At 42.1% G+C, this 14,233-nt stretch overlaps 1 protein-coding gene across 2 annotated transcripts in view; it reads left to right on the forward strand.

Annotated features, from left to right (window-relative positions):
* Positions 1-14,233, forward strand: part of stum (stum, mechanosensory transduction mediator homolog) — a 73,746-nt gene that overhangs the window by 13,663 nt on the left and 45,850 nt on the right. For both annotated transcript variants that reach the window (XM_055884963.1, XM_055884964.1), the window contains exon 2: positions 4,773-4,952. In XM_055884963.1, coding sequence (XP_055740938.1) covers positions 4,773-4,952 — 180 coding nt within the window. The remainder of the gene's footprint in view (positions 1-4,772; positions 4,953-14,233) is intronic.

The following is a 14,233-nucleotide window of genomic DNA, read 5'->3' on the forward strand; positions in this document are numbered from 1 at the left end:
CGGACATTAGCGTTATGAGATTCGTTATCTTCGAGCGCTCTAGGGGAAGGACAAGGGCTGCAGCTCGAAAATGAGGGATCACTGGGAGAGAAACACCCGACAGGTTCCTGACCCTCCAGCGACGAGTTCCACAGGACTTAAGTGGGGTTCTTGGGAAGCCTGGGTGGCCTGGAGAGACGCACTGCTGACAGCGGTGTTACTGGGGGGTCTTGGAAGCTACTGTTGTGGCCGGCGGCCTCATAGATAATCCGCAGAATTTCTTCAGCACTGTATTCAAGGCACAGTCATGGCATTCTGCCAATGTCTGGAATCAGTCCATAAGACCTCTGAGTATCTCCTCGTGTCTCTTAATAGTGGCTCCTTGGGAGGAGATGGCGTTGCGGAGCTGGTCTGAGTCTGCAGGGTCAGTCATCGCCAGTTCGTACTGTCAGACCTCAGGATAAGACCCAGATGCAGACAGCTACAAAAGTTTATTACAAAAACAGGGGGCAGGCAAATGACAGGTAAAGGGCAGGCAGACTCAGACAAGACTCAGACCAGCTCAGACCAGTAATCCAGAGCAGTGTCCGAAAGGTACAGAACGGCAGGCAGGCTCGGGGTCAGGGCAGGCAGAATAGTAAAAACTGGGAAAATTAGAAAACAGGGACTAGAGAGAAAAACACTGGTAGGTTTGACAAGACGCACTGGCAACAGACAAACACAGGATAATTGGCAACACCTGGAGGGGGTGGAGACAGGCACAAGACAGGTGAAACAGATCAGGGTGTGACAGAGAGATTAGTGATGGAAATTCCACCAACAGTGGTTGGACTTTCATTTGTGTTTCTTGTCATTACTCATTTTATTTAACTAGGCAAGTCAGTTAAGAACAAATTCTAATTTAGAACGACGGCCTAGGAACAGTGGGTTAACTGCCTTATTCAGGGGCAGAACGACAGATCTTTACCTTGTCAGCTCAGGGATTCAATCTAGCAACCTTTCAGTTACTAGTCCAACACTAGGCTACCTGCCACCCCAAATGTTTTGTTCTAATGACAGCTTTAACAATGTATGTTATTATAAGTGTCATTGCAGAAAGCTCTTACTATCTGTGACCAGATGCTGTAGGGAAATTCCATGGTAACAGTGATGCTGACACTGAGATTTCTCACTTTAATAAAATGTATTCCAAACAAAACACCAATGATTGCAAATTTTAACAAACCATACAACTCTATGCACAAGGACTACTTTTAAAAATGTCCACTGAAAATTTGACAAAAGCATATTTACTTGAACAGTGCAGATGCAAAGTTTTCTGTGAAAATTGTTAAAAGTAGTCCTCGTGCATTGAATTGTATGGTATGTGGAATTGGCCTGTACTAACTAATCTAATCAAAACAAATCAAGTTGTATTTGTCACATGCGCCGAATACAACAGGAGTAGACCTTACTGAGATTAACCAACAATGCAGTTTTAAGAAAATGGAGTTAAGAAAATATTTACTAAATAAACTAAAGTAAAAAATGACACCAATAAAATAAAAATAACGAGGCTATATACAGGGGGTACCGATACCGAGTCAATGTGCAGGGGTACAGGTTAGTTGAGGTAATTTGTACATGTAGGTAGGGGTAAAGTGGCTATGCATAGATAAACAGCGAGTAGCAGCAGTGTAAAAACAAAAGGGATAAAAAGGGTTGTTTTGAGGCTAGGTGCAGTTTGTGCCAAGAGACATACCTTTCTGGTCATGGGTGGTACGTTATAGAGTGTATATAAAACACAGGAAAATCTTGTTTTTGGCTGCACTGGGCTTGTCAGAGGATTTGATGTGACTCTCACATTCCTGTGTGTGCTCTGTTCATATTTAGAATTACTGAGAGACAATTTTGCATCATCTCTCACAATGGCATAATTTAGATTTTAATCACCCTCGTCTGATTATCTCTAGATCATTATGGTATGGATGAATTTCCAGTAGGATATAACCTTGATTTGAAAAGGACAGCAATTAACTTCTTGCGACTATAGGGGGTGCTGTTTTCTCATTAGCATAATTTGCATTACAGATGAAACGGCTTCCTACTCAATTCTTGATCGTACAATATGCATATTATTACTATTATTGGATAGAAAACACTCTCTAGTTTCTATAGCCGTTGGAATTTTGTCTCTGAGTGGAACAGAACTCATTCTACAGCAATTTCCCTGACATGGAGTGAGATTTCACACATTTTGGCCCCTGATCTGGAGTCAGTTTAAAGGCCACTGTGAATGCTATGAGGATACGGACACTGCTTAAGTCTTCCCCTGGATGCCTTTACGTGATGACGCTTTGAATGGTATCGATTGCGCAATCACAGCCACTATAAAACAAAAAAACGTGTAGGTAGAAACTCTTTTCCAGCTGCACCGGACGCGCGGTGGACACCGCCCTGCTCTTTTTCCATGCATTAGTGTAGCCAGTAATATTTCATCAAAATATTTCATGTTTTTACCCGTTATAGGTGTTAACAGCATCATAAGGTAGTTAATTTGAACCGTTGTATAGCAATTTATATCCTTTTAGTGCGATTTTGAGGCATTGCTTTGTTGTGCACTTTGACGCGCTGGGCACATTTTGGGGTCCCGGTCGTAGGTTAGTGGGCATTTCGATGGACAAGTGGACATCTTTCGACCAAAAGAAGATTAGACCCAAGAAAGGATTCTTTGCCCAAGATTCTGATGGAAGAACAGCTCACAGTAAGAACAATTTTTGATGATAAATCGTGTTTCTGTCGAAAAATGTTAAAGCTTACGCCGGCATTTTGTTTTGTATAGCTTCGCTTGGCGCGCTGTATTGAAAAGTAAGGATAATTAAAAAAATGTAAATCAGCGATTGCATTAAGAACTAAGTTGTCTTTCGATTCCTGTCAACCCTGTATTTTTTAGTCAAGTATATGATTAGCTATTGATTAAACTAGATCACTCAAAGATGGCGACCGACATTTCCAGGCTTGTTTTGCTACTATTTTCATTGTATAACCACGTTTTTTTATGGCTAAATATGCACATTTTCGAACAAACTGTATATGTATGTTGTAATATGATGTTACAGGAGTGTCATCTGAAGAATTCTGAGAAGGTTAGTGAAAAAATTAATATATTTTGGCGATGATATGATATCGCTCTCTTTGGCTAGAATCAGTGCTCGAGTAACGTTTGCGTATGTGGTATGCTAATATAACGATTTATTGTGTTTTCGCCGTAAAAAATCTGAAACGTTGTCTGAATTCACAAGATCTGTGTCTGTCCATTGCTATGTGCTGTGTATTTTTAAGAAATGTTTTATGATGAGTAAATTGGTAATACAAGTTGCTCTCTGTAGTAATTCTAGTCGCTTTGGTGAGATTTGTGATGCTGGCTGCAATGGCAAACTAAGATTTATACCTGAAATATGCAAATTTTTCTAACAAAACCTATCCTATACCATAAATATGTTATCAGACTGTCATCTGATGAGGTTTTTTCTTGGTTAGTGGCTATCAATATCTTAGTTTAGCCGAATTGGTGATAGCTACTGGTGTTGAGAGAAAATGGTGGACAAAGAAAAATGGTGATTTTTGCTAACGTGTTTAGCTAATAGATTTACATATTGTGTCTTCCCTGTAAAACATTTTAAAAATCTGAAATGGTGGCTTTATTCACAAGATCTGTATCTTTCATTAGGTGTCTTGGACTTGTGATTTAATGATATTTAGATGCTACTATTTAATTGTGACGCTATGCTAGCGATGCTAATCAGTGTGGGGGGGGGTGGGAGGTGCTCCCGGATCCGGGGTAGAGGCTCGTTAGAGTTGCAGCATGTCAAGTTGGTCTGAAATCAACCGACCTGTCATGTTCATTCTCACATACATAACCCTCTAAATGATTTGGATGACATCCTTATATCAAACAATTAAAGAGCATTTCACAAAGATTAATATTATGGAAGTCTGTTATTAAGTATAGTTCTCCTAAATTAGATTTTGTGTCAAATTGAACCTACCATTCTGATGCAATTATGAAATGGGCTCATCTGAACAAGCCAAAATTGGCACAGGACAGTGAACACAAGGACTGCTAGTCCCCTGCTGCTGCATGTTGATTGTTGAGCTCTCTCCCTGTAAATCATGTTTATCTGCCTGCAGAGGAAATTTGGAGGCTATTCTTAGGCTGATTGGCCCGTTGTAAAGGGAAAGGGAGGCAGATCTCTGGCAGTGTACTTACTCTGTGTCTCGTTGGAATCTCCAGTATGATTAATGGTATGTCTCATTTGATAAGACAGGTTAAAATTAAACATAGTGGGAAAATGGGAGGATATTTATTTGTTCACTTCCTTTAGCTGTTTTTTTTGCGAAAGTCACAATGATTTAGAGGCCTGGCATTTAACCATTGAGAAAAGTTCATATTCTGGAAACACTTCAAATAAATGACCCTGTATGAGGTTTGGTTCAGATCACCATAGGCACAAACACGCCCACTATACTGCCGCCATTGACCTCGACAGAGTAAACTAGCTGTGGTATACTTCAAGCTTATTATTTAACCTTTTCCTAATTGACTGGACAATGTTTTGGCCCATCAGTCAGTTTACATAGTGTTGCACTGCTGCATGTGAATTAATATTGTATTTGAAACTTCCTTTTACCTGCTCCCTCTCTCTTTGATCTCCCTGTCCTTTTGAATATTCTTGAATATTCTTTGTAGCAAATGATCAGAGTCCTAATATGTTGTGTGTGTGTGCCTTTACACCTGCGTCTTCTCTCCGCAGGTACATTCGTGTCAGCCTTCACGGTGCTGTGCGGAGCGCGGACGGACCTGCCCGACCGCCACATGTGCTGTGTGTTCTGGCTGAACATCGCAGCAGCCTTCATCCAGATCCTCACAGCCATCGTCATGGTTGGCTGGATCATGAGTATATTCTGGGGCATGGACATGGTCATCCTGGCAAGTATGTATCACTATGTATCATGCCTTTAGACGTGATTGATTTAACTTTTGAAAGTCTATGTGTATAAGGCTTATTATTGTGTATCAAAGGTCTATACAGGACATTTTCGAGCAGACCATCATAAGACGGGTCAGAAAAGGTCCAGAAAGGTCATATCGTACCCCACACATGTACTGAACACAGATTTTCAGCTGATGCCATTGGGGTGGTGTTATCAGTTTCCTAGATGCAGGCTGAACATATACAAACATTCCTTTCCTTTTCCTGTCAATAAAATGTCTAAACAGTAAAAGAGACACAGAGGTAGGACTGGAGCCTGGCCAGTAGGCCTTAAATCACAAAAAAAAGTTCGGACACACCTACTCATTCAAGGGCTTTTCTTTATTTTTTACTATGTTTGACATTGTAGAATAATAGTGAAGACATCAAAACTATGAAATAACACATACGGAATCATGTAGTAACCAAACAAGTGTTAAACAAATCAAAATATATTTTTATATTTAAGATTCTTCAAAGTAACCACCCTTTGCTTTGATGACAACTTTGCACATCTTGGCATTCTCTCAACCAGCTTCATGAAGAATGCTTTTCTAACCGTCTTGAAGGAGTTCCCACATATGCTGAGCACTTCTTGGCTGCTTTTCCGTCACTCTGCGGTCTAAACTCTCATTCCTTCACTCTCACTCCAAACCATCTCAATTGGGTTGAGGTCGGGTGATTGTGGAGGCCAGGTCTTCTGATGCAGCACTCCATTACTCTCCTTCTTGGTCAAATAGCCCTTACACAGCCTGGAGGTGTGTTGGGTGATTGTCCTTTTGAAAACAAATGATAGTCCCACTAAACACAAACCAGATAGGATGGCGTATCGCTGCAGAATGCTGTGGTAGCAATGCTGGTTAAGTGTGCCTTGAATTCTAAGTAAATCACAGACAGTGTCACCAGCAAAGTACCCCCACACCATCACACCTCCTCCATGCTTCACAGTGGGAACAACACATGCGGAGATCATTCGTTCACCTACTCTGCATCTCACAAAGACACCGCGGTTGGAACCAAAGCTCTTAAAATCAGACCAAAGGACAGATTTCCACCGGTCTAATGTCCATTGCTCGTGTGACTTGGCCCAAGCAAGTCTCTTCTTCCTATTGGTGTCCTTTAGTAGTGGTTTCTTTGCAGCATTTCAACCATGAAGGCCTGATTCAAGCAGTCTCCTCTGAACAGTTGATGTTGAGATGTGTCTGTTACTTGAACTCTGTGAAGCATTTATTTGGGCTGCAATCTGAGCTGCAGTTAACTGTAATGAACTTATCCTCTGCAGCAGAGGTACAGTGGTTCTTCATTTAAAAGTTTTGCGCTTATGCTGTGACCGTTAGTGGTAGATGGTGGCATTCTGTCATTGCACCACGCCATCACAAGGTGGAGTTAGACCACTGATCTATCGGTAGTCTAAACTGTGGCAATTAATGGAGGCATTTTCAGTCTGAGAGTCTCTCCTCTGGCACTAGAGTCCTGCATCAGTCAACAACCACAAAAACTGTTGGTGGTCCTGGAGTTAAGAGAGAACTTGGGTATATACCAATAAAAAAATTTAAAAAATCACCTTTATTTAGCCAGGTAGGCCAGTTGAGAACAAGTTCTCATTTACAACTGCGACCTGGCCAAGATAAAGCAAAGCAGTGCGACAAAAACAACAACACAGAGTTACACATAAATAAACGTACAGTCAAAAAGAAAAATCGAAAAATCTATGTACAGTGTGTGCAAATGTAGAAGAGTAGGGAGGTAGGCAATAAATAGGCCCTAGAGGCAAACATAATTACAATTTAGCATTAATACTGGAGTGATAGATGTGCAGATGATGATGTGCAAGTAGAGATACTGGGGTGCAAAAGAGCAAGAGGGTAAGTAATAATATGGGGATGAGGTAGTCGGGTGTACTATTTACAGGTACAGTGATCGGTAAGCTGCTCAAACAGCTGATGCTTAGAGAGGGAGGTATAAGACTCCAGCTTCAGAGATTTTTGCAATTCGTTCATGTCATTGGAAGCAGAGAACTGGAAGGAAAGGCGGCCAAAGGAAGTGTTGGCTTTGGGGATGACCAGTGCAATATACCTGCTGGAGCGCGTGCTACAGGTGTGTGTTGCTATGGTGACTAGTGAGCTGAGATAAGGCGGGGCTTTACATAGCAAAGACGTATAAATGACCTGGATCCAGTGGGTTTGGTGACGGATATGTAGTGAGGGCCAGCCAACGAGAGCATACAGGTCGCAGTGGTGGGTGGTATATGGGGCTTTGGTGATAAAACGGATGGCACTGTGATAGACTACATCCAATTTGCTGATTAGAGTGTTGGGGCTATTTTGTAAAGGGTGAGGGCAGCAATCGGTTGAAGAGCACTTAGTTTTACTTGCATTTAAAAGCAGTTGGAGGCCATGGAAGGAGTGTTGTATGGCGTTGAAGCTCGTTTGGAGGTTTGTTAATACAGTCTCCAAAGAAGGGCCAGATGTATACAGAATAGTGTCATCTGCGTAGAGGTGGATCAGAGAATCACCAGCAACAAGAGCGACATCATTAATACATACAGAGGAAAGAGTCAGCCCGAGAATTGAACCTTGTGGCACCCCCATAGAGACTGCCAGAGGTCTGGACAACAGGCCCTCCGATTTGACACACTGAACTCTATCTAACTCACTGGGGAAATTTCACTTGACATGTGGACTGACAATTTTCCAAAAAATAGGCATGGTGGGCTTTTGGTTTCTCTCCCTCTAAAATCAGAAATAAATCATCTAAATAACAAACTGGCTTTATTTACAAATTATGAAGAATGTCTCACCGCATGTTCAAGAATGGCCTTTTTCCTTTTATTTAACTAGGCAAGTCAGTTAAGAACAAATTCTTATTTACAATGACAGCCTAGGAACAGTGGGTTAGGGGCAGAACGACAGATTTTTACCTTGTCTGCTCAGGAATTCGATCTAGCAAACTTTCAGTTACTGGCCCAGCCCTCTAACCACTAGGCTACCTGCCATCCCACGTTACAATCGCTCACTTTCGGTTATTTGAAATGAAATCATCTCCAAAATATAGTTCTTTTTTAAACAAGCCACAGAAAGTTGGTTTCAATTTCAGTTAAAAAATAAATAAAATAAGGAACTTGTCTGTCTGCCATGCATTATAGACCAAAATTGGTTAAAGAGAATTGGTTAAAAATATATACCACCATCTTTTGCACATGTAATTTTCTTTTCATAATTGTATCCTTTTTTACAAAGCTATCATTATTGTTATTATTATTAACCTTGCATTATAATTATATAAAAGACCCTTAGATATTCTCACAGAGCAGATTTTCCCTAATGAAAAATGCCCCTAAGAAATTAATTTAGATTCTTCCAATCATCTAAATGTAATTATTGGCTGAGAGTCACGTCATTGGCGGAGAATCAGGCGGCATTGGCGGGGTTGAAGAGGGCGATGAACGATCCATGCCAGGCAAACATGCAGATGCATATTTCAACTTGTAACAAGTTTGATCGGGTTTAAATATGTGAGTCTCACTAGTGTTGAGTAATGTGCTTTTAAAAGTGTTGTAGGTCTTTTATTTATTTATAACCTTTATTTTACTACGTAAAGGTCTACTTACTCTGCTGGCATCTTGACCCAGTTTATGCCCCCATTTGCAATGCAACCCACAACGAATTACTATGGGAATAAATGGAAGGGGGAAAAGGTAAGGAACTTCTGTCGGCCCTGGAGGGCTTTTGAAATCATGTTTTCATATGGGCTATTAGCATAACAATAGACACAATGTGGTCCCAAAAACACCTCTCTGACATAGGGTCCAGCATATCTCTTGATGATGTCATTGAATGTCTTGGTGGCTTTGAGCCATGCCAGGGCCTGCAGTATGCAAAGTTCTTTGTTTGTCAAACGAATCATTGGGTCGAAACTACAGAACAGTACAAACCAAGAGAACACACATGGTTAATGTTCTGGATTTTTAAAATATTATAATAATCGTATATATATATATATATATATATATATATATATATATATATATATATATAAATACAGTATATATACAGTTGAAGTCGTAAGTTTACATACACTTAGGTTGGAGTCATTAAAACTCGTTTTTCAACCACTCCACAAATTTCTTGTTAACGAACTATAGTTTTGGCAAGTCATTTAGGACATCTACTTTGTGCATGACACAAGTCATTTTTCCAACAATTGTTTACAGACCGATTATTTCACTTATAATTGTCACGTTCTGACCTTAGTTCCTTTGTTTTGTCTTTTGTTTTAGTATGGTCAGGGCGTGAGTTGGGTGGGTTGTCTATGTTAGTTTTTCTATGATTTTCTATTTCTGTGTTTGGCCTGATATGGTTCTCAATCAGAGGCAGCTGTCAATCGTTGTCCCTGATTGGGAACCATAGCAAAACCAAAACAGGTAGCCTGTTTTCTGTTGGGTTTTGTGGGTGGTTATTTTCAGTATTTGTGTGTCTGCACCAGACAGAACTGTTTTGGTTGTTTCTTTGTTGTTTTGTTATTCAGTGTTCAGTTTTGTTTATTATTAAATATCATGAACACTTACCACGCTACACCTTGGTCCTCACCTTCTTCCACCGACGACAGCCTTTACAATAATTCACTGTATCACAATTCCAGTGGGTCAGAAGTTTACATACACTAAGTTGACTGTGCCTTTAAAGAGCTTGGAAAATTCCAGAAAATTATGTGATGGCTTTAGAAGCTTCTGATAGGCTGATTGACATCATTTGAGTCATTGGAGGTGTACCTGTGGATGTGTTTCAAGGCCTACCTTGAAACTCAGTGCCTCTTTGCTTGACATCATGGGAACTCAAAAGAAATCAGCCAAGACCTCAGAAAATAAGTTGTAGACCTCCACAAGTCTTGTTCATCCTTGGTAGCAATTTCCAATCTCCTGAAAGTACCACGTTCATCTGTACAAACAATAGTACACAAGTATAAACACCATGGGACCACACAGCCGTCAAGAGGAGCCTTCAAACTTTGACTTAAGCCTATAATATGACCCAGGTTACCGCTCACCCGACTAGTGCATACCAATGGTGTTGGATCTGCGACATCCACTTGTATTGATCATGTCTTATCACGGGACGTGACGTCATCATAGCGCCGATCCATCGCGGCTGGTCTGCCGACGTAATTCCGTCAGATGTGCCCTCAACCGGCCTTTGCTGGACGTCGGTGACACCCTTGTCCTGAAGCTAGCACCAGTTAGCCTCGAGCTAGGCGCATCTCCCAGCTAGCGTGGTAACGACTACCTAACGGCTTCTCTGTTTCATCTATTTTTGTTCACTGGACCCTATGATCACTTGGCTACATAGCTGATGCCTCCTGGCTACCCCAACCCCGGCCAACAGCTCCGCATTCCCCGCAGCTACTTGCCCAAGCCTCCCCAGCTTCTCCTTCACCCAAATCCAGATAGCTGATATTCTCAAAGAGCTGCGAAACCTGGACACGTACAAATCAGTTGGTCTAGACAATCTGGACCCTCTCTTTCTAAAATTATCCACCGCCATTTTTGCAACCCCTATTACTAGTCTGTTCAACCTCTCTTTCGTATCGTCCGAGATTCCTAAAGATTGGAAAGCTGCCGTGGCCATCCCCCTCTTCAAAGGGGGTGACATTCTAGACCCAAACTGTTACAGACCTATATCCAACTGTTACAGACCTATATCCACTGACCACTTCGAATCCCACCGTACCTTCTCCGCTGTGCAATCCGGTTTCCGAGCTGGTCACGGGTGCACCTCAGCCATGCTCAACGTCCTAAATTATATCATAACCGCCATCGATAAAACAGTACTGTGCAGCCGTCTTCATCGACCTGGCCAAGGCTTTCGACTCTGTCCAATCACTGTATTCTTATCGACAGACTCAACAGCCTTGGTTTCTCAAATGACTGCCTCGCCTGGTTCACCAACTACTTCTCAGATAGAGTTCAGTGTGTCAAATTGGAGGGCCTGTTGTCCGGAACTCTGGCAGTCTTTAACAAGGTTCAATTCCCGGGCCGACTCTTTTCTCTGTATATATCAACGATGTCGCTCTTGCTGCGGGATTCCTTGATCCACCTCTACACAGACGACACCATTCTGTAAACAGCTGGCCCTTCTTTGGACACCGTGTTAACAAACCTCCAAACGAGCTTCAATTCCATACAACACTCCTTCCGTGGCCGCCAACTGTTCTTAAATGCAAGTAATACTAAATGCGTGCTCTTCAACCGATCGCTGCCGCACCCGCCTACCCAACTAGCATCACTACTCTGGACGGTTCTGACTTAGAATATGTGGACAACTACAAATACCTAGGTGTCTGGCTAGACTGTAAACTCTCCTTCCAGACTCATATCAAGCATCTCCAATCCAAAATTAAATCTAGAGACGGCTTCCTATTTCGCAACAAAGCCTCTTTTACTCATGCTGCCAAACATACCCTCGTAAAACTGACTATCCTACCCATCCTCGACTTCGGCGATGTCATTTTCAATATAGCCTCCAACACGCTACTCAGCAAATTGCATGCAGTCTATCACAGTGCCATCCGTTTTGTCACCAAAGCACTACATACCACCCACCACTGCGACCTGCATGCTCTCGTCGGCTGACCCTCGCTACATATTTGTCGCCAAACCCACTGGCTCCAGGTCATCTATAAGTCTTTGCTAGGTAAAGCTCCTCCTTATCTCAGCTCACTGGTCACCATAGCAACACCCACCCGTAGCACGCGCTCCAGCAGGTATATCTCACTGGTCATCCCCAAAGCGATCACCTCGTTTGGTCGCCTTTCCTTCCAGTTCTCTGCTGCCAATGACTGGAATGAATTACAAAAATCGCTGAGGTTGGCGACTTATATCTCTCTCACTAACTTTAAGCATCAGCTATCTGAGCAGCTTACCGATCGCTGCAGCTGTACAAAGCCCATCTGTAAATAGCCCATCCAACTACCTACCTCATCCCCATATTGTTTTTATTAACTTTTTTTGCTCTTTTGCACACCAGTATTTCTACTTGCACATCATCATCTCCACATCTATCACTCCAGTGTTAATTTGCTAAATTGTAATTACTTCACTACTATGGCCTGTTTATTACCTTACCTCCTTACTCCATTTGCACACACTGTATATAGATTTTTCTATTGTGTTATTGACTGTACTTTTGTTTATCCCACGTGTAACTCTGTGTTGTTGTTTTCTGTCGCACTGCTTTGCTTTATCTTGGCCAGGTCGCATTTGTAAATGAGAACTTGTTCTCATAAAAAATATATATATATTTGTTGTTGAACGCTGTTGAACTCCGAAATCTGAACTAGAGACCTTGGTTTAAAAGCTGACAGAGTTTTTATATACTTTTATTTAATTTTGGATCCTGCAGCTCTGTTGGGCTTAGTTGCTGTGAGCGCTGCTGTCTGTCCCGAGATCCTGCCAGATTCCGCATAGTGGGAGAGACACGAAAGTCTAGTTAGCATAGCTTGGCGGTCTCAAATGGAGGTCGCTATTGAACATTTCCAACGCTGCAATAGCTGTGTTTACTTTGCTTTGTTCCGGGACAATGTGGACTGCGCTGACTTTCAATGTAGCAACTGCTTGCTTGCGGAGGACTACAGAAGCGAAGTGGCTACTCTTAGCAAGCAAGTAGCAAACCTACACAAACTACCAGGGAGCCCACGCACGCCTCCTTTTCTTTTTCTTCCACACCAGTAGCCGGATGCCGCTCTGGTGGAAGTTTTGCCGCCATGTCGGCTCTCCACAGCCGACTGGCCGGTTTTTAGCAGGGTTCCATCCCCGAAGGGGTCATCACCTTCCCTGGAGAACGGAGCTGTTCTCGACCCAACCAAGCAGCCATGGAGGTACGTCACTCGCTGTGGAAGTCGAAGAAGGCATCCTCTTTCATCGGGGGTCTCCTTGGAGATGTTCAGCCCTGATCTGACACAGAGCAGAAACAGCTTTGCCGCCCTGGATCCAGAGTTTCCGGCGCTTTCTTCCATGTGTGATTCCCATTCAAGATCGGATCTGGAGGTACCTGCGTCTTCGTCCTCGGTTCTGTCTCCCTCTCCGGTGGCTTCTACCTTGGGTTCAGATCCTCTGAGCTCCCACCCTCATCAGACCGTGAGGCTGCCTGAGAGACTGGCCCATTCAACATCACCAGCTGTCATCATAGGCAGCTTTATGGTGAGAAACATCTCGGTTCAAAAGGCAAAAACCCTGTGCTACCCAGGAGCACGACTACAGGACATCACAAGGCTGCTTCCGACTGTTCTACAACAGATGCCAGGAGCTGACACTGTCGTAGTCCATGTGGGGTCAAACGACATCAGGAGGGCTAACTCAGAACATTTGAACATAGTGATCACAATATAATAGCCATATCTAGGAACACCAAAGTTCCAAAGGCTGGGCCTAATATAGTGTATAAGAGGTCATACAATAAGTTTTGTAGTGATTCGTGTGTTGATGATGTAAATCATTTTTGCTGGTCTGTGGTGTGTAATGAGGAGCAACCGGATGCTGCACTTGACACATTTATGAAATTGCTTATTCCAGTTACTAATAAGCACGCACCCATTAAGAAAATTACTGTAAAAACTGTTAAATCCCCTTGGATTGATGAGGAATTTAAAAATTGTATGGTTGAGAGGGATGGGGCAAAAGGTATGACAAATAAGTCTGGCTGAATTGGCAAATGGACTGCAAATTAAGAAATCATATGACTGAACTAAATAAATAGAAAAATAAACTATACTATGAAACAAAAATAAATTATATAAAAATTATAGTAAAAAGCTTTGGGGCACTTAAATGAAATGTTGTAGATAAAAAGCCACCTCAGCTTCATCATTCATTGAATCAGATGGCTCATTCATCACAAAGCCCACTGATATTGCCAACTACTTTAATGCCTTTTTCATTGGCAAGATATGCAAATTTAGGGATGACATGCCAGCAGCAAAGCTAATACTACACATCCAAGTATATTGGACAAAACTTTGAAAGACAAGAGTTGTACTTTTGAATTCCATAAAGTCTGTGTGGAATAGGTGAAAAAAGTGTTGTTGTCTATCAACAATGACAAGCCACTGGGGTCTGACAATCTGGAGGGAAAATTACTGAGGATAATAGCAGACGATATTGCCTCTCCTATTTGCCACATCTTCAATTTAAGCCTACTAAGCCTACTTCAATTTAAGCCTACTAGAAAGTGTGTTTCCTCAGGCCTGAA

Source organism: Salvelinus fontinalis, chromosome 27 (genome assembly GCF_029448725.1).
Source record: "Salvelinus fontinalis isolate EN_2023a chromosome 27, ASM2944872v1, whole genome shotgun sequence".
NCBI lineage: Eukaryota > Metazoa > Chordata > Actinopteri > Salmoniformes > Salmonidae > Salvelinus > Salvelinus fontinalis.